The sequence below is a fragment of the Octopus bimaculoides genome, chromosome 8 (assembly GCF_001194135.2).
Source record: "Octopus bimaculoides isolate UCB-OBI-ISO-001 chromosome 8, ASM119413v2, whole genome shotgun sequence".
In the NCBI taxonomy this organism is placed as follows: domain Eukaryota; kingdom Metazoa; phylum Mollusca; class Cephalopoda; order Octopoda; family Octopodidae; genus Octopus; species Octopus bimaculoides.
The window spans coordinates 91,486,130-91,507,849 of NC_068988.1; the positions used below are offsets into that span (position 1 = coordinate 91,486,130).

At 35.1% G+C, this 21,720-nt stretch overlaps 1 protein-coding gene across 6 annotated transcripts in view; it reads left to right on the top strand.

Moving 5' to 3' along the window:
* Window positions 1-21,720, top strand: part of LOC106874583 (putative mediator of RNA polymerase II transcription subunit 26) — a 235,200-nt gene that overhangs the window by 136,147 nt on the left and 77,333 nt on the right. For 4 of the 6 annotated variants that reach the window (XM_052970258.1, XM_052970259.1, XM_052970260.1 and 1 more), the window contains exons 5-14: window positions 785-809; window positions 3,689-3,774; window positions 7,662-7,750; window positions 9,071-9,105; window positions 9,382-9,521; window positions 10,439-10,491; window positions 14,118-14,163; window positions 16,258-16,365; window positions 17,683-17,752; window positions 18,705-18,859. In XM_052970258.1, the coding sequence (XP_052826218.1) occupies window positions 785-809; window positions 3,689-3,774; window positions 7,662-7,750; window positions 9,071-9,105; window positions 9,382-9,521; window positions 10,439-10,491; window positions 14,118-14,163; window positions 16,258-16,365; window positions 17,683-17,752; window positions 18,705-18,859 (807 nt within the window). The remainder of the gene's footprint in view (window positions 1-784; window positions 810-3,688; window positions 3,775-7,661; window positions 7,751-9,070; window positions 9,106-9,381; window positions 9,522-10,438; window positions 10,492-14,117; window positions 14,164-16,257; window positions 16,366-17,682; window positions 17,753-18,704; window positions 18,860-21,720) is intronic. The other 2 variants (XM_052970263.1, XM_052970262.1) reach the window with 2 other exon arrangements.

Consider the following 21,720-nt stretch of genomic DNA (forward strand, 5'->3'; position numbering starts at 1 on the left):
ATAGGCTGGTCCATTTTGTTTATATATATTTGCTCTTTATAGAAATCATTTTTTTTTTTTTCCCCTTGTGCATGTCTTGACTTTGTACATGTGTTTACCCTGACGAGGGGTCATCACCAATTTACACTCTATTGTGTTCTGAAATACAGTGGTGTACCTCCGAAATGGCCATAGGTATTGTTTGAAATTCGTGAAATTGTTTTTACTGTTGGATACCTGCGGTGTGCTGTAACTGTTTTTGGCTCGTGTGGTGAACCCTTTTTGACATGGTGAGCGGAATTGAACTTTTGCCTGTTGATACCTGCTGGGTGCCTGTTGTGCGCTCTTGTGTGTGCCGGATTGGTGCTAAATTGCCTTTTGGTGTCTACTGGTTTTGAGGTGTGAAATGTGCCCGAGGGAGTTGAAGAACTTTGAACTTTAATTCTAAGTGGTGTTAAATCACTTTCTCTCCTTGTTTTTTCAACCGATAGACTACTTTATGGTACCCCATTTCTTCATGTCATTTTATTTTACTATATCGACTTATATTATATTATATTATTATATTATATATTTGAAATTTTTACTCCTTCCGTATTAACTTCTATTCGTATTTATTTAAACTTTTTTAACTTCTATGAAATGATATTCACGTGTGTTTGTGAATATATATAAAACCACACACATTCACACATAATTTGAAATTATTTCTTGCATTAATTAAATTGTATATTATATATCAACATTGATTATATCGTATGTATTATTTTATTCTGTGAAAGATAGCTGGGTTTTACATTTTCAGGTTATTGCTAATACAAGTACTGAAAGTAAGCATATAACTGTAAAGATGTATGATGTAAAAACATTACCACAGCATACATTTCATGCAGTCAACCAGAAATATAAGCTGACTATTTAATCCCAAATGTTCTAACATGAGAAATATAAGATTTATCAGAGCTACATTTACTCTAAAATAAAAGAAAATATCTGCAATAATAATTTTTCCAGATTGTTAAACCTCAGCTTTATAAAGGAAAAGAAAATTTTATTTATTTATTTTTGTATATTTAATCTATATCAGTGAACCATTGTCTATATAATCTATCCTGTTTACCATAAACTAGTTCAAAATCTTTTCATTTATTGCCTAATAAAAGCAAATCTCAGCTTATATGTTTCAGTTTGTTGCTTGGAAATATTTTCTTATTAGATTTTATTTTAATACTCATTGAACCTGTTTGATTATGAAAATGGACTACAAGCTTTGTAAACATTTTCTTTAATTTACTAAGAATTTTTGAAGGAAACCATAACCTGTGTTGCTAGAATTTTTTTTTTTTTTTTCTAAATTAATAGCATTGACATATTAGTCATTTTCTTTTCTTGTTTAAAATCACTTATTTTATCTTTCGTTTCTGAATTAATTTGTTTAATACTAATATTTCTTCATTCATATTTCCATGTTTCATTTCTCATTTCCAACCTGAATTTTTGTGATTATTTTACCTGTATTTGTCAAAAACCAACAATAGTAATAATAATTTCTGAAATAAATAGCCAAATCTTTGTTTATTATAGTACTTAGTTTTTGTAGAGAATATCACACATTCAGTATCATAAGTTCTCAGGCAGTGATTTCTTTCTGCCCAGCATGATGTCCAGTTTGAACATTCCAGACATCCACAGGAATGCCTGTCATCAACGTGGAAAGATACTTGCTTCAGCCTGTCATCCATTTCTCACCAGCACCCTGGGTCCCCAGTGCTGACACATCGGCTACCTTGGATGTGATAGCATGGATGAATAAATGTTATCCAATAGTATTCATACAGTTTCTTGCCTGGTTTCCTCAGTTTCCTGGTTCAGCAGAGCAACTACCCTCCTCCTTTTGCAGCGTATTAGTTGAGAGGGCCACCTCCCCCACCAATCGCCAGCTAGGGGTTAAAGAAGATTAAAAAAAGAAAAAGAGGGTCTCTGTTTGAACATCTTTACTTTAATGTGGAACAACTAAAACCAATCAGGGAAATATGTAGAGAATTGTAAATTCAAACAAAATAAATAAAGATGCGGGACAGCAGCTGAAATGTTTTTATTCCACATTCTCTTCTGATGGATAAATTAGTTTAGTTGTGCATATGATATGGGGCTTTATTTGCATCTTAGTCTTAGTTCTTCCTGTTCCCCCACCTAGAGCATTGGGTGATAAGAGATCTCTACTCAGTACAGTTCCCAGCCTCGTAAACATCACAGATTTGTAAGAACTACATCCCCTTCACAAGAATAAAATTGATGGACCAATAAAAAAAAATGCTTGCCAAAAGATAACAAACCCTGAAACTGTTCTCTCTTTTCCTTGTAGTGTATTACTAAAAACTTGACATATACCTCACCACCACAAGAGAGGCTTTGACTGGTCTCTTGTAAGCATGCATAGTATATGGTTGAGCATCTACCCTGATCACAGCAATGATATATCATAGATTATTACTCAGCCTACCACTTTTCGTGACTTATTCATTTGTGATGAAATCATTCCAAGAAATTCTTAATAGGTCCTAAAGCAATGCCTGGTGAAGACATCTGTACTCCTATAGATTTTGCTGGTCTTTTTCTATGTCTTGCATTGTTCTTGGAACATAAAGTCGGATGAAATAGCACTAAGCATTTTGCCTCACATGCTAAAGATTCTACCAGCCTGCCACCTTAAATATACTATTATTATTGAGCACAAATTTGTAAAAGGAAATAGACATCAGTCTGCTATAAGTGTAGAAGGAAACTTCCATTTTTTACATAGAAAATAACTTTTCAAACGAATCTGTTCTTTTACATAGAAAATGCTTTCGTTACAAATAACACTTACCCATTTACAGTTACTTTTCTACCTGAGCAATGCTGAATTTTCTCATTTTCAAACTGCATTTTGTATTCAGTTGGAAAGTGTCTTGTGAATAACTTTATAATTAATAAGATCATCAATGCCAGATTTAAAATTACACTATGGTAACATCTGTAATTATATTCAGGATCATTTGCTAGACACTGAAACATCACAGTATTTCTTATTTGATATTCTTTTAGTCACCTAAAATAACTTCAAATGAAAAATACAGTAATGCCAAAATGAATAAATAATCTTTATTACATGCATTGAGTTTTCTGTTCCTCTTTCATTCAAAATACTCCAATGTAATATTGTTTTTGGTGGCTTATAAGATACCTCTGGATTTTGACAGACTCTAGACTTTTGCTAGACTTACTATCAAAGATGGCTTTCAAAATACAATTTTTGCTTCAATATTTGATTTAGACCAAAATTCTTGCAGTTTAATTTTATCTCTATGTTGTATTTAAATTTCTTATTTCATGTATGGTATATGCACTTTTTACGATCTTTTCTAATGAGTTGTAGTGCACATGAGCACTATATAATAAGTTCATTCATTATTATTATTATATCCTTGCTTAGTTTTAAAATATTTAAGCGTGTATATCAAATAGCAAGAAAAGCTAATGCCAAATGATGCTATGCTTATATTTCATATAAAGTAAATGCATTATTTAAACCATCCTGGTCTGTTGTTGAATTGAAATTAATAATTCATTGCATATCTTAACAAAATAATTGTTCAGCTTGTAATAGACTAATTAATAAAAAGTTATATCGATACTGGATTGTGATTACGAGTTTGTTTTCTTGCAGTAAGATGTACCCTTGTTTTAAAGTTTACTGACCTTTTGATGGATTGTATTTTAAAAGGCCGTTTGCCTTTTTTAATTCGTCTACAGGTAATTCATTATTTCTGAAATAAGAACACAAACTTTCTCATTAAATGCTTGCTTCTTCACCTTGTTAACTTTCAGGTTTAAGTCGTTGTTTCAGTGTTTGTGTAATTAGAAAAAAAAAAACATTCCAATAACTCTGTATATTAACACAAGGCGGTGAGCTGGCAGAAACGTTAGCACGCCGGGCGAAATGCTTAGCGGTATTTCGTCTACCGCTACATTCTGAGTTCAAATTCCGCCGAGGTCGACTCTGCCTTTCATCCTTTCGGGGTCGATTAAATAAGTACCAGTTACGCACTGGGGTCGGTATAATCGACTTAATCCATTTGTCTGTCCTTGTTTGTCCCCTCTGTGTGTAGCCCCTTGTGGGTAGTAAAGAAATAACACAAGTAGAAGTCCATTGTCCTTACTATTTTGATGTTGAAATATGCAAAACACCTTTTTCTATAAAGGATTCATTTGTTATTGCAGCTGTAAACAGCACAAATTAGTAAGAACTATCTCTCCTTCACAAAAATAAAATTGATGGACCAAAAAAAAAAAAATGCTAACCAAAGGATAACAAACCCTGAAATTGTTCTCTCTCTACCTTTTATTGTATTACAAAGAACTTGACATATGCCCCACCACCACAAGATATGTTCAGCAATTGACTGTTTTAAACTTATAGTTTATTTTAGCATTTTAAAGTTTTAGTATTAAAGATTAAGTTTAATATGTCTACAGTATTTAGGTTAGTGTTTCACTAGGATGTTGAGCTTCACAGAGGAGGTGACAAAGAACCAAGATGATTGAATTCACTGTGCTCGAAAGGCCCATTCCTCTTAGTAAAAAATGAGGTCTTAAAAGTATATCATTTATGTATATGTCCATCCACCCAATCTGTCTCTATCTAGCCTCTCCCCACCAACTCATCCTCTCAATACCCATCCCGCTATCACTTTTCTAACTATGGTACTATTCACTCAACTGCTGGAATTATGTGAGAGCAGAACTGTTCATATTTCATCTCCCTTTTGTGCTACCAGTTATCCCTTTCCTTAGAATCACTTCCTTTTGTCACCCATCCCACATTCCCAATATCAACCTTTACTATTGAACTCTATTTTTCCCTGAATAGCTTCTCATATCTGCCATCAATGACCCCTCTCACACCTTTGTTTATCACTCACCGTTTCCAACCTTACATACCTCTGACCTCTCTCTATCACTTCACATCATCTCCAAATTTCTCATTTATTTATGGTTTTATAATATTGTTACCCTCCACTCCCCCCACTTATTTGTATTAACCTATTCTTATTTCCTTCATCTTCCCCCACCAAGTGTTATAGTCACCATTGACTGTGCCTCTACCCATGTTCACCATTTACTGCATTCATGTCTATCTCCATCACTAACCATCTGTCTTTCTCCTTTCATATTTGCATGAACTTACCAGCCATCCCAACCTTTCTAATCTTCTGTTCCACTTCTTTCTTATAATCACCTTCTTTCAGCATGAAGATAACACCCTGACACCTCATCACTGTTTTTTTCTTCTTTTTTTTCCACTTGTGGCAACCATGTATCTCCTCTACAGCAAGACACTTGTTCTTGTTCCTATGTCATATTTTAGCCTCTCAACACCTAGCATAAAGCCACCTCCCTCACTATTATATCCCTACCCTGTTGAGCTGCCTTCTTATCTTGCAATTTACTTAGTGACCTTGCTAGTGCCAGTGCCACAAAAAGCATTGGTACACATTGTAAAGTGGTTGGCATTAGGAAGGGCATCCAGCCATAGAAACAATGCCAAACCAGACACTGGAGCTCAGTGCAGCCCTCTGGCTCCTCATCTTGTTCAACCATCCAACCTTTGCCAGCATGGAAGACAGACACTAAGTAATGATGAACCTACAAAGATTGATCTTGTCTTTTTACCTTTCCAAAGTGGAAGAGCAATAAAATAAATATCAGTAATTATAATGAGACTAATTTAATTGACTCTGCTCTTCCACTACAGAATTAGCTTCACTTTCAAATAATGGTAGCAATTCTTGAAGAGCAAGTTCCAGCTCTGGTGAACTGAGTTACACACAGCTCATGGCAAAATAAATAAAACTATTGTGGTTTTAAACCGAAATTAAAATCATTTGTACCACAGAATATTCTGCAAAAAGCACAACTAATTACATCTTATTTTGCCTTTCTCTTAAATATCATTCTTTAATATCAAACCAGTGGAGGCACAATGGCCCAGTGGTTAGGGCAGCGGACACGCGGTCATAAGATTGCGGTTTTGATTCCCAGACCGGGCGTTGTGAGTGTTTATTGAGCGAAAACACCAAAAGCTCCACGAGGCTCCAGCAGGGGATGGTGGCGAACCCTGCTGTACTCTTTCACCACAACTTTCTCTCACTCTTATTTCCTGTTTCTGTTGTGTCTGTAATTCAAAGGGTCAGCCTTGTCACACTGTGTCACGCTGAATACCCCCGAGAACTACGTTAAGGGTACACGTGTCTGTGGAGTGCTCAGCCACTTGCACGTTAATTTCACGAGCAGGCTGTTCCGTTGATCGGATTAACTGGAACCCTCGACGTCGTAAGCAACGGAGTGCCAACAATCCTTACCATGTTAACAAAATTATGGAAAACTAAATGTCATATATTACATTTGTATCTCTCATTTTTCATAGTTACAGTTCAGATCCCTCCAAGGACCACTTTACCTTTCATCCTTCTAGATTCGATGAAGTAAAATACTAGTTTACTATTGGTGAGAATGAGTCGTTATACTCGACACCTCCCTTCCCACAAAATTTCACGTTTTGTATTTATTCAGAGATCATTATAGAGGGGAAACAACTCACCCAATTTTCAGATTGTTTCCCTTCGTAGATTTTACTGACTCAAGTAGGTTGTTGATATAACTAAGATAGATTAATAAAATTTTCTCAACATGTGCACTTAGCACGGTTTCTTAATCTTATAAAATGGTAAATTTACACATGCTATTGTTCTTTTTTCTTTTTTTTTTTTACCTTTTTGCCAAGATATAACGTTGAAGCTGTTACATGAGAAATGTACTGTTAATCTTGACAGTTCTCAAATTTATATTGGGAAAGAAACATTTCAGCACTGAACTGTAGATAGTCGTATCTGGAATGCTTTTGATCTTATCTTGGCTTGATTGTGGCTGATTTGAGGCTTAAACGACAGTAACTTGTGTACAGTTAAATGGCCTCAAATATACAGTTAAATATCTTAGTCATAGACAAAGTGAAACACTAATAAGATATGAACATATCAATCCTTCCACCAAATAGCTAAACTTATCATTTTAATCATTTGTGACCATCACTACTGAATCACAGGCATCTGACCAATGTAAGAATAATCTTTATACATATCAAAGCAATTATGAATTGAAATAACCTTTTGGTAGACCTAGAAGGCTCATTTCAATCAAAACAACATAGTGTTATGCTTTTTGGTTATAATATAGACATGTAGAAATAGCCAAAGTACTAAATACTTTATAATGAAGTAAACACTAGTTACCAATAAGCTAATGCAATGCATTCTTGTCAGAACATTAAGTGCCAAAATAGGTGTCATAAAGCATTTCATCTGACCCTCTTATAGTTCTGCCAATCTATCATTCTAGATTGGTACTTTTTTTTTATTGCCCCTGAAAGGATGAAAGACAAAATTGATTTTGGTAGGATTTGAACTCATTTAGAACAGATATTATGAGGCATTCTATTCAACACTCAAACAATTCCATCCAATTTATCACTTTTTGAGTAAATAATTTAACAGCCTAGCTATGTTGACACCATATTTATTCAACATAAATATAAATTCATATCAAAATATTTTTCTTATGAGTAGCATGTTATATTGTAGGCTCTCAAGTATTCAAATCTATTATTTGAGCGCTGTCCTTCTTCTGTTAAAGAAAATCTGAATTTAAAACCACAACATCAAAATAATTTGTAAGTATTTCATTAGATAGCCATTTTAAAATGTCTTTTTATTTGATTCTTGTTTCTGAATTCTGTGTGTGTGTGTAGGGTGAGGATTAGACTACCTGACTGAATAAAATTAAACTTGTCCTAAATTATATCCTAGCTGTATAGTAAGGATTAAAGTTATAGCAGCCACTGAGCTAATGTTGTCCTTTCCCTGATATTTTTCATTAGGTATATTAACACTAAGATAACTATGTAATTGAAATGTTCAAATCATCTTGGAAATTTTTCATCATCATCAAAATAATAATCATTTCTAAGTGTTACATAAAATTACATATTTAGGGGTTATGTTTGATTTCATCAAAGCCACTGTTTTACATGTACTTAATGTAAAAGATGTGAGCATATTTTGTTATTGCTAGCCTTCCATACTTGCTTCTATTTGTTACAGCTCATACAAACAGTTAAACATACATACATGCATGCAGCCATACACACGCATACACACTTACTCACTCACTCACTCACATACATAGGCAAATATTATGGTTTTCATTCAATTCAGCCTTGTTTGGCCTCTACACACTTGTTAACTGCAGTTCAGTGGGTTAAAAACTACATGTATGGCAGAGAGCAGCCTAACTGCTTTGAGTAATTATGTATGGCAATGTAGCAGAAACCAACTTAGTTTGACTTTTGATTAGTTATAACTATAGTCAAACTGAAAGCTACCCACAACTCTCTGGAGCCTGCCAATGCCTATACACAGATCTGTTAATTTGACCGTGTGAGTGTTGTTACTATGGTGAGAGCAATACCAATCTGCATCATAACTTGGCATGTTGACTCTCAATCACACAGAAACATGCCTGTTATCAGACGTACAAGTCATTATTCTATATTCGCGGCATCGTTTCTGTTTTTACTTGTGAATATTTAAAACTGAATATTTTGCAAAGCATGAAGTTAGATGCTTTAAACTGTATTACCAATTGTGTTGCCATCTGTATGCCAAGATCAGTTTCTTCATCTTGACAGGAAGAAAAACATGTATTTGTTGGTTTAAATACACACAACCTACTTTTCAAGTTATTTATTCACATTAAACAGTGGACTCTGTCATCATTATAAGATGTTGGTTCTATAAACATATTCTGCTGTCTATCATATTCTTGTTAAATATAAAATATGAAAGCAACTGCCAATTTTGTCACTTGCTATACCTTTTCTAATAAGATACTTTTATAATGTTTTCCAATTATAGCTGGTTTCATAATATATTTTTCTGTTTTTTTGTGTTGTTATTTTTTTAATATTTTGTTAAATCCATTTTACTTTCAGAAAAAGTATCATCAAGCTGATATCAACTGTTGGTGGTAAGGGAAATATTAGTAACTTTATAAATAGAGAACATATGGTATTGTTTTAGTGAGTGCATATGTGAGAGAAAGTGAAGTAGAGAACAGCATTTAAATCGAAATTTTTCACCTGATCAGGTTAATTAAACATTGATTGGGCTAACTAAAACTAAAATCATTTTCTAAAACTAAAATCATTTTCAAATTTAAAACAAATGAATAGAATATTGTTTATCAACTATATTAAATATATGTGATGATGATGTGATATGAAAATATTTTTCTTTCTTTTAGATTATGAATTCCAGGTGGCCATTGTTGAATACACATTTCGATCCATCTCTAAGAAATGCCGCTCGCAAAATCTCTCTAATTTATCTGATCCCAATATATTCTCTTTCATCAATTCTATCAAGGATGAAACATTCGAAAGTGTAAATATATTTATATGTACTATGATATTTCTCTGCTTATTTCAATAAGTAGCTATAAATTCATTTTGACACGATTTTGTCTGCAATTAATCCCGTAAGTTAATCCCAGCTTACTTGAGATGTTAGAACAACAAAATTTAATATTTTCATGTCAAAATTTCTTTAAATTGATCAGCATTTATTCAAGTAGAATATCCATCATTGTTTCTTCTTTTTTTTTCTGCCACCTGATATCAGCAACAAATCTCCAAAATGCCTTTTTTGTATTTTACTAGAAATAATAGCCAAATTCCCTTTAAACCACACACTACCATGTCTTTTGAAAGAAAAAGAAAAATATATGAAGGATGCAATGGATTCTGTAGTCTTGATTATAAAGCCTGAAAAACGTCAGGATGACCATAGCTAGAACACTTTGATCATAAGTGTGCTTCATCAGGACTGACTAAACAACAGTATCATCATTACTACCACCACCAATAACAACAACAACAAAAATCAATAGCTTTTTTTCTTTGGGTTGTGGACTTATACATAGCCCAGTTATGGACTTATACATAGCCCAGTTATGGACTTAATACATAACCCAGTTTAGCAGCAGCACTTGGTCCTTGGGTGCCTCTAATGGAGATCACTTTGTTGCAAACATTCATACCAAGACTACAGTTTGAGAACAAGTCCCTCCTTTTCTCCCACTAATTTTCAAGGACTCTGAAAAATAGAGCTATGGGATTGTGGACACTGTCCTTCCCTCTTTGACAATATGGTAAAAATAGTAATTGGTATTGTTTCATTTCAGTTATATCATTGTAAAGATTTTTTAAAAAGTAACTGATTTTTCCTCTTGTTTTTGGATACTTAAACTAGGATTCATTATGAAAAGTGAATATTTATAAATTTGTTTTTAATTTTTACAGGATTGCAGAAAATGTTTTAATGCCTTTAACAGTAACCAAGGAATGTATCAGAGGTATGATTAAATAACAAAGTTTATCACATATCAGCAGCTTAAACTGCACCATCACATCTATGCCTAACTATAAAATAACATGTTACATCAATAACTTACCAACTATCATATAGATAAAGCAGAATCTGAAAGCTAAACGAGGTACAGACTGTCCTCATTTAACGACCTACCTATTTAACGACCACTCGGAGTTACGACGAGCTTTACGAGCCGTCATTACATATTTTACAAAATAGAACTTGAGGCAATGGATCCAAATTTTCCAAGGTGGAAAGGCAGACAACTGAACTTTTCCGGTGTTATTGAGAAATTTATGACGAAAAAAAGAAGATAACAAAGCAAACAACACTGACGGGATTTTTCATGCATTTTGATGTCAAGAATGAGTTGCTTTTGTAATCTTTATCCAAAGTAAAACAAAGTTATTATGTTTGAGTTTCCTTTAAACCTTTTCACCTTTTCTATATAATCCTGAGAAAAGTTTATTAGGCATCTTATGTACTGGGCCTGGAATCACAAACATACTTACAATGTCTGAGCTACAATAATACAGTATCCATATCCTAACTTTTGAGGTTTTCCTTGTGATAATCTTACTGTTATTTATTCCTTTTTCAACAATTTATGTTCGAGATTCTTGGCCCTGTACTGCATATACTTTATACAGTACGGTATTCTGTTTTTATATGTACGTACAGTATACTATACCTATAAAAAAAAAATACGTACCCTATGAATATTCGTTTAACGACGAATTTGCTTAATGACAGGGCTGTTGGAACGTAACTCGGTTGTTAAATGAGGTCAGTCAGTATAGTAATTGAGTAATTTACCACTTGTGATTAGAATTTAGTTATTAGACAAAATGAAAATAAAATCCCTATTAGCATCAAGCATCCATTGCTAAATGAGTACTGTGCTAAATCAATGAAGGCCAAATCAGTTCCACCAAAGCATAACCAACTCCACTTTCTGGTGATGGTCTGTGTCAACAACAATTATTTTGTAGCCTATTTCATGGAAGAGTTTGGTAAGTTCAGTTGTTGTTAAGAGTAAAGTTGATGTTTCAAAAGGCTGATGTTTCAAGCCCTTTCATTTCATTTGAGTGCAGAGAGGAAAATAGTGCTGTTCTGTATTTATCTATAACACCACTTTTCCTTCTGCACTTAGTTGAAGCACAAGCCTGAAACTTTAGATTTTCCACTCCTTATAATAATTAAAAGTATCAAACTCTTCCATGAATTCTACTATAACAGCATTATACTATCTTCGCTTTTAACCTTTTCTTCTAATATTTCAATATTCATTGTTATATTCTTGCTTTGTCGTGTAGATTATAGACATGTGTATATTCAGCTTTTGTCGTGTAGTCAGAGTGGCCTGTGCTCTCTATGTAACTCTAAATCTTTTCTAATTGTTACATTTTGAAATGGCTTGGATTAATCCACTTTCTCGTATGTACCTGGGATTAGTGGTTACCTGATAGATCACATTATTGCAGCATGTACTGATATAATTCTCTGGCCCACAATTTATCAACCCTGTGATGACGGTGTACCCCAGGGTTCAGTTTTTGTTCCCCACATTCTTCTTCCTAAACATCAACCTTATTGCTATCATGTCCAACAAGACCCACTTTTATACAGGTAATACAATTCTTCATTCCTTCTTAACCTACAGCACCCAAGTGATATCAGCATGCAAACTATACTCCCTCAAGCGACCTTAGAAATATCCTCTAATGGGTTCATTCCATTACATTCGCTGCATATAACAAGAAAAGATTATTGTGCCTCACATCCCTTAAACATGAGCAACAATCACCTAGACCTTTCTTGATCGCTTCAAATGTTGTACCTCACCCTCACTGAGTATCTGTTATAGGGAGCACGTATCCTTAACATGGCAATGACTGAATCTCAAAGATTGGCCCTTCTCTTCAGACCCCAAAAATAATTTATTCCCCTTCAATTACTAACCCTCTTCTAATCTTGGATGAAATGCACAATGAAGTATTACTCCTGCATCTGAGATAGCGGTGTTGCTGTGCACACAAACATTACCTGATTGACCCAAAATCATTCGCATTCTGGCCCCACAACATGTTGTCTCTTCTCTCTACCACTAACACTATGGCCTTCTGCTCCTTGATGCAAGCTGTTCTCATGCCACCTTCACTCGAGGACTCTCAACTTACTCATACCTTTTCTTTTCATTGCCTATATTGTGTCAAAATCATCAGGACCTGCTAATCATACGCCCAGCTCATTCTTTCTAGAGTATCAACTTTTCTGGAATTTCCTCCCAGCTAATATCTCTCTGCAGTTTTCAACTTGCAACAGTTTCAGTGGGATATTAACAGTATCGGTACCACCAATCTTGAAGGCCTGGTGAAAGCCAGAGTCATGACCCTTTCTCCAGAACAAGCTAATAGAAAAAATGATGACACTTCATCATTGACAGTCATTGCACACAATTTATCTCCACTATTGACTATACACAAACATTCTAAATCTACCTATAGTCTATATTTCTTTCATTTTCATATTTCAACATTTAAATTTCTCTCTAGAGCATAAAAAATATTCTATCTCAATCAGTTGCTGATTGACACGGAACTTCTTTTCATGTCCCTTTGAAGAATATACCCAGTATCTTCAGTGATACTCATGATTATTTTCAGGAGAGTGTTTGTACCATTGGCATTACATGGGATTAGAAGAGATTTGATATAAAATAAAAGAGTAGTTTTAAACATTAACAAACATAAACTCTGAGATAATTTTTCGTAAACCGAAGTCCTGAAATCTGTTAACATTTTTACTTAGTTTTACATTTGAAGTTACTCTTTTACTGGTTTCAGTTTTGGTCTTGCTTGGACACCACCATGAGGATTATTACAGCCTTATGATGAATGATGATGTGGAGGCGCAATGGCCCAGTGGTTAGGGCAGCGGACTGGCGGTCATAGGATCGTGGTTTCGATTCCCAGACCGGGCGTTGTGAGTGTTTATTGAGCGAAAACACCTAAAGCTCCACGAGGCTCCGGCAGGGGATGGTGGCGAACCCTGCTGTACTCTTTCCCCACAACTTTCTCTCACTCTTACTTCCTGTTTCTGTTGTGCCTGTAATCCAAAGGGTCAGCCTTGTCACGCTGAATATCCCTGAGAACTACGTTAAGGGTACACGTGTCTGTCTGTGGAGTGCTCAGCCACTTGCACGTTAATTTCACGAGCAGGCTGTTCTGTTGATTGGATCAACTGGAACCCTCGACGTCGTAAGCGACGGAGTGCCAACAACAACAACAATGATGAATGATGGTGTTTGGTGTTGCTGCTCTTATCTATGACTCCTACTGTAATGTAGGTTCAGCTGGGACTGTACACTGTAGAATGATTTGTTTGAAAGTATTGACATTTATCCGTGTATATCCCTTACAGTTTGAGAAGGATACTAAATAGCTATGTTCTCTTGATAATATAAGTTATTTTCAGCTTTTAGTCCTTACTCAAAAGAAATAAGATGGAACTTTTGTTGTTCTGTAGTTGTAACCAATGCAAGGATTTGTACAGCTTTCAATGTCAAAGAAAATATTTTAACATAACCATTCTGCTTTTGTCTTTCAGAGTATTCTCAGTTCCTTGTAATGCTATATATTTTGGAAAACTAAAGGTATGTCATCATATCAGAGCACAACGTCAGCAAATCGTTGTTTATTCTCCTATTGTTTTATCGATATTAATGAAAACTGATTTAACCTTGATTTAAATGTTTTCCTTTAATCCTACTCTTTTATTCAGTGTTGTAGTTTATCATAATTTCCTGTGTAATATATTACAAATTTCAGGATAGTATATTATTAGATAGATAAACTCCACTATGTTGTAATTTATTTTTAGCCCCAGTGTCATCATTATCATCTTCATTTTACTGCTGTTGTTAGTCAGGTTATCTTGATTTGAGTCACTACCTGTTCAGAGCAAATGCCTGCCTAGATGGGTTGAGGGACCACATCTCACTTATACATTTCATTTTTAGTTAATATTGTTCTTTAGGCGCTGGTCAGACCTGATTCAGCAGACCTATGATCTAAAGAGCTCCATCCATGACTATCCTTTCATTTTGATATGGAAAAGAGTAATTTGAAGGAGATATAGCTGCTGTTTCTTGAAGGTCAAGATGTAGATATTCATTTATAGAACACTGAGAAATTTATTTATTTAATATGTATGCAGGAAGGGATATGGGTGAGCAGGTTGAATTGACTAGACTTAATCATAGAACTGGGGGGGAAAGCATGGATATAATCCTTTTCAGTAGTTGTTAATTCTATAATTGTTGAAATACTGCATAACAGCCTCTGTCTTCCCAACAAACGTTTCACAAAAGGAAATTATCTAACATACTGAAGGACTAAGCCATTTGGTTTCACCAGTCCTCAGTCAAATTGTCCAACCCATGCTAGCATGGAAAGCAGACGTTAAACGACGATGATGATGATGATAGTTGACAGGAATAAATTAATATAGCTAAAACAAGGAAACTATAGACTAAATAGTAAATGAATATAGTTTGTGTTACAAACACAGACATGAGGCATCAGCTACAGAACTGCAAATGATATATTTTTGGTGAAACAGCTGTAAGAACTACATTAACATGTATTTGATGATGTGAGGAGGTATTTAACAATGTTTCTGAAGGCAATGGAAAAACTAGGTCTGTATGTTTAGCTCATGCCTGCTTTGATATTAAAGATTGTTGTGTATGCAAGAATTAGATGAAGCTGTGTAAGTCTTCTGAATTTCAATCAAATACTTAAGAATCTTATGCAAGAATTGGAGATTATCTGGCAGTTTATCCAGCTAGCTGTTCCTTATTACTGATTGAGTGAAAAGAATATCAACTTCGAACAAAAGTTGGAAGAGTAGGTTTGAATCATGGAGATGTTGCCATTTACAACATTTCAACACACCTCTCTTTATTTCTTTAGAGAGGGTCTTTTGAAACATCACAACTTATCTCTTCTCTCAGTACACAAACTTTTATGACAATTCATTTGTAAGATAGGTATGATAGTTGTCACAGAGACTTTAGTCTCTCTCTATCACCTTTCAACAGCATTATATATGAAAAGACATTAGAACAATTAACAACATAATAAAAAGGTTTTATTTATGATGATGCTTGGTTTCACAATTCCTGTCATTCAGATTAGCAGCCACTGATTACATTGTAGTTTGGTAATGGATGGTTAAGGGCTTCCTTGATGCCTGCCAGAGGAGCAAGTAGCTATCACCATCGAAGGCATTGAGGTGAAAAGTGCTTCGTGGAGGAACGAGGTGTTGTCACGTAGAAGGTCTCAGGCTCAACTCGCTGAGAAAGTGAAACTAACTGTTTAAGTACGAGTTTTACTACGCATGCGCAACTCGAAGGGCTTCCAGTGGTGAAGTCCCCTGCGCATGCGCAGAATAGTACTTCCTCAATGGCGGCTATAATTTCGCGCCACTACACATTCAATGGCCCAGTACCTTAACCTCATAGCTATTGTGTCTAATACTGTGTAACCAATATAAATATTAGAAGTAGTGATGCCTGATTTAGACTCGTGGTGACGAACTGTATTGAAAATTCATTCTGCCTATAAAAGTACAGATGTTAAAACAAGAGTAATGATGTTACACAAAAGTGAACTGATCACATTATTCCCCTCTCTTCTTGTATCTTTGTCTCTGAATCCACCAGTTTCTGTTGTTCTATTTTTAGCTGAACAAACCAAAAGATGAAAGCTATAAATACTTCTGGGTTGATTTCAATGTCACCAGTCAACGCGTAACTTTCTACTGTGAGCAAGTTAATGGCAGTGAAGACCCTGTAAGATATTTCTTTTATCACATTACACTTGACTAACAGGAATTCATCCTCAGTTATTACCAGATTATTGATTGCTAAATAGCAGTTCTAATCCTTCATTGACAATATTTTTGATTAGTTCACAAATAAAAGCTCAAAGTCTCTACAAATAGGAGACCTCACAGTCTCTGTAGATCTTTTATAGTAACATCATATTACCGAAATTACACCACAGACACACAGCCCAAAATACTTCATCTTTGATCCGTTGCTGACCTTCTACAAAGCTCAAGTAAGGTATTCCTCACATATTTGGTTGGTTGCTGCTACTACACACACAAACATCCTACGTCACATCCTAAAGCAAAATAAAGATTCACTCACTACCAGGACTCAACAAGTTCACAGACATTACTATTAATTCTCTCTGTCTCTTCTATCACTATTGTAAAGGATTCTGCTCCTCTAAACTAATTGCTATACATTCTCGCACCAGTGCCCACTTGACCTACGTAGCCTTCTTTCTCCTGTCACTCATACAGCTTCTCAACTTGCAGACCTATTTGTAATCATTGTTTTCTAGGATCCATCTCTGCATATTACCAAGTCCAATATTCTCTATGGAAACTTGATTATCTCAGTTTAATCAAGATAAGCTCAAAAACATTTTACTTTTTCATAAAATTCAAATAATATCATCTACAATGTACTGGTGACAAAAACAAGATAACTACATTACCTTTAATCACTGGCATCCTCCACTAAATTCAAAATAAGACTTTACTTGCTAAGAGAGGAGGAAGAGACAGTGCCTTTGACTTTCGCAAACTGTCTGAGACCAGTTAGCTTGATGCCCTTTGTTCATCACTAATGTTGTATCCAGCCCCAACTGGCCCTGTACTTACAATTATACTCATTCCTTAGTGAAATAAGGATCTCTATTCCTCCTATTGTAATGATCCCTATTCCTCAGTGCTAGCTAATTTTGTACCTCCTCCATTTATATACCCAGTCCTCCAGTACCTAATTTCTCTGGAATTCCTGTGGGTGTTGACTTGAGTGAAGTAGATAAGGAGTGCCTAAACAAGAGGGGATACAAGATACTGAGGAATAGGGGCTACTATAGTAGAGGAACAGAGACCATTATTTCACTAAAGGTTAAACAATCATTTACCCTGATACATTCCAATATCTGACCCCTTTTTTTTTACTTCTCAGAATCTATTATTATCTCATTGAACCTCTGTTTCCATTCATATCTCCTTACTCTTATAGTTAGTTGCTCATGTGTACTATTAAAAGATCTGTATGACTTTCTCTGATTCTCCATTCCTCTAGGAGTGTGAGGAAGATGTATGGGAAACAGTCAGCATTTGCAAAGAAGATGTGATGGAAATTATTTATGAAGGTAAGGACTTACCATTTTCTATATATTTCTTTCTCTTTGTTGTGAAAATTTCTCTTAGAGAAATTTTTTTACAACCAAATGTTCTCTTATTTTCTTTATTTCTATCTACCATCACTATCCAGAATCTATTGTGGTGTCTTGGACTGTGGTGTTTATCACAGTTTTTGAAAGCTCCCCACTCTCTCTCACTTACAGGAAAAGTTTTGAGCTCAACACTGCTAGCACCCTTCAATTATACAACACAGCAGTTTACATCATTAAACTGTACCTCCTCATAGTACCTGTTTTAAGTTATTTCAACTTGGTAGTTGAAAATTAATTTTGTTGCTTGAGACACAATTCAGTGCCATTAAAAGAATATGTTCACTTAACCCTTTTGATAAGTAGGGTGATTACCTATTTATGAAATGTTGTTTTTCTTTTCTTTCTTCAAATATATATCTAGGATAACATTAGGCATTTTGTCTTTTTCATAACACTATAAGAGTATGATTTGAGATAGATTTGGTTGCTGTTACAAGCAGATCAAATGACTACATGTCTTCTATTGATCTCAGGTTTGAGACATCTTTACCTTGGTTCTCTCTTAAGGCAGGTATACATTAACTTTATAAATATATATGACATAGTCACTTCACTTTTTCATTAAGTAATTGACTTATTTCATTTAATTTTTGTCTGATTTTTATTTTATTAGAATTGGACATTTAAGCACTTCTACTGGATTATAGTGCAACAGCAGAAATGGTTGCATGTCTTGTAGTTTTATTTAAGTCTTTTCATGTATTGAGTTCAAATCTTGCTAGGGTCAATATCACATTCATCCTTCTTGGAAGTCAATCAAATTAACCACATCCCTAATATTTGTGGTTTAGTACCTAAGTCAGAAATATTTTATTGATATTAACTATATAAATTATTATATTTTCTGATATTTTTTTTTCCTTTTTAGTATCTGAGGATGATCAATTGGCTATTATATACTTCCTGTTCTTCCCATCTATGAAAGAAATTCTACCTGGACATACTCTCAAAAAGGGTTCTAGCATGAAAATGACATTCCAGGACAAAGACGCTGTTTGTAAAGGAATTCAGGAAATTTTCTGTGTAAGTTCGTTTATATCATGTCTGTTTTTCCATGCTGGCATGGATTAGACTAAGATTTATTGAAGCATAACTTTACAATTAGATGCCTTTACTGTTGACAGTCCCTATCTGGTTTTTTTTTTTTTTTTTCAAGTGAAGGATTTTTTTATACCACTGGTCTTCACCATACTTATTGTTAACAGGGGATGCGAACATGACAGCACTATTTTGATCAGGTGATGTCATGTGGAATGCATTTATGTACATGTGCACACACACAGATACATATAAGCATGCAGGTATCTATACACATACACACTATTAGTTTTCATAGTTTCTGTCTACCATTTTCTCTGATGAGGCATTGTTCTACCCACACCTCTAGTAGAAGACATTTACCCAACATGACATTCAGTGGATTAGAATCTAAAACCACTTGGTTACAAAATAAACTCTCTATCATACCTCTGCTTAAATATTTATTTAAACTGAACACAAAAATGTAGTCTTATAATTCAGCTCTATAAATGGTATAAAACCTCATTGGTTTTTATTATTTTTTGTAATTAACTTGTATCTTTATTCACTTGTGAGTTACCAAAATTGTAACAATTACTTAATTGACCTATATATATATGCTTAGTATAAAAGAAGCCAAATTCAGCAATAAAATATTGTTTCATTAAAATGTCTCTACATAAATATGATATCAAATTACAATATATCCTAGAATAGAAGGGAAATGGTGATGCTGAGTGTTGAAAAAAAAAATCAGTTAGTAAAGAGTTTGATACATTTCTTATCCAAACCCAAAAAAGAGAGAGTTCAGGCAACCAGTTAAAGAACTGTGTGGAAAAGAGCAATATGTAGATAACTAGGTACTGTAGTGGCGCGAAATTATAGCCGCCATTGAGGAAGTACAATCTGCGCATGCGCAAGAGACTTCACCACCGGAAGCCCCTCGAGTGCGCATGCATAGTAAAACTAGTACTTAAAGAGTTACTTTCGTTTTATAACTCAGTTGAGCAAGAGACCTTCGACGTGACAACACCTTGCTCCTCAACGAAGCACTCTTCACCACAATGCCTTCGATATGATAGCTACTTGCTTCTCTGGCATGCATCAAGGAAGCTCTTAATCTTCCAGTACCAATTACAAAATAATCAGCGGCTGCTAAGCTGAATGACACAGGATTTGTATGACCAAGCATCATCAAAAAATAAACTTATTTTTATTTATGTTGTTAATTGTTCTACTGTTCCTTCATATATAATTATGTTGAAAGGTGATAGAGAGAGACTAATGTCTCTATTGCATCTATCAACCTTTTACAGTACAATACATTGTACAACCACACATAAGCTGCAGCTATAATAACAGGTTTGAAGTATTGGGAGAAGAATGGAATGGAGATAATATAGAGAGGGAGGCAATGCAATAGTTGAGAATTGGAACATGTATGAAAGAATCTGATTACACGGATGCACAATTACATACATCTGAGTTTTAGAATAGGTATGCTTTGTCCTTGTGGACAACAAAAAAACTGGCAACAGAAAAGGCATCCAGCTATAAAACACTGCCTTGGAAAAACCATCCAACCCATGCCAGCATGAAAAACTGATGTAAAAACATCTGATGATGATGATGACAACTAGGTATACATAATGATGGCTGTCCACTCATGACTGAGGAAGACCATTGCTGACCTTCAGGAACATTGTGAGCTCTAGGACTAATTTATATTTTGCATTTGCAGCTCCGTTGGTGGCTGATGAGCCCTACTCTTGACAAGCATACATGACTGCAAACATTGCAGACGAAGCTTTCCCCATTCACTATACAAACCATGCGCTTTCGCACAGCTCGCTTAAGTTCTTCACTCTGGATACGTGCTCTCTCAAAAGTGTTGATCCCCTCCTTAACCTGCTTCCTCCATCTGTGGTGATGACAGGCATTGTTCTCCCAGTCAGTGTCCTGCATATCACAGGCCTTTAATGAGGACTTGACACAGTCCTTAAATCACAGCCTTTGTTTCTGCCAGAGTCTCCTTCCATTCACAAGTTCTCCATATAGCATCTACTTAGGAATCCTGCTATCCTTCATACTAATAAGGTGTCCAGTCCAACGTAACCGGTGCTTGTGCACCATCGCCTCAATACTCAAGATATCAGCTGTCCTCAGGACCTGTGTGTCTGGAGCTTTTAAGGTCCAGCGAACATTGAGAATGTGTCTGAGACATCTCTGATGAAAGCTTTCAAGGCAACTTACATGACGTTTGTAAAGGATCCATGTCTCACATAAGTAAAAGAGCGATGTCAGTATAAATGCACGGTACACAACAATTTTTGTTTGCCTTGTGATGCAATGCTGGGACTAGACACAAAATTGAAGAGACAGGAAGGAATCAGCTGCTCTCTGTAGACTGAAAGATATTTCATCATCCAGGGAGCAAGAATGGCTGAGTGCGCTGCCCAGGTAGATAAACTTGTCTACCACTTTCAGAATTGTTCCTTCAACCAAGATAGCTGGTTCCACATGTGGATTTCCTGGTGCAGGCTGGAACATTACAACAGTCTTGCCCAGGCTAATGCTGAGTCCAAATGCCATGCAAGAAGCAGATATACGATTCATGAGTATTTGCATGTCATCCACTGTATGAGTGACTAAGTCACAGTCATCTGCATAAAGGAGGTCACAAATAATAGACTGGAGAACCTTTGAATTGGCAGCAAATCGGCAAAGATTAAAGAGGTGGCTAGAAGATTGATATCTGACATATATTCCCAGAAAGCTAGCCTTAGCAAAAACATGAGTAAAAGCAGCAGCAAAGTACAAAGAAAAGAGAGTTGGGGCTGCTTGACACCATTCTCTACAGGAAT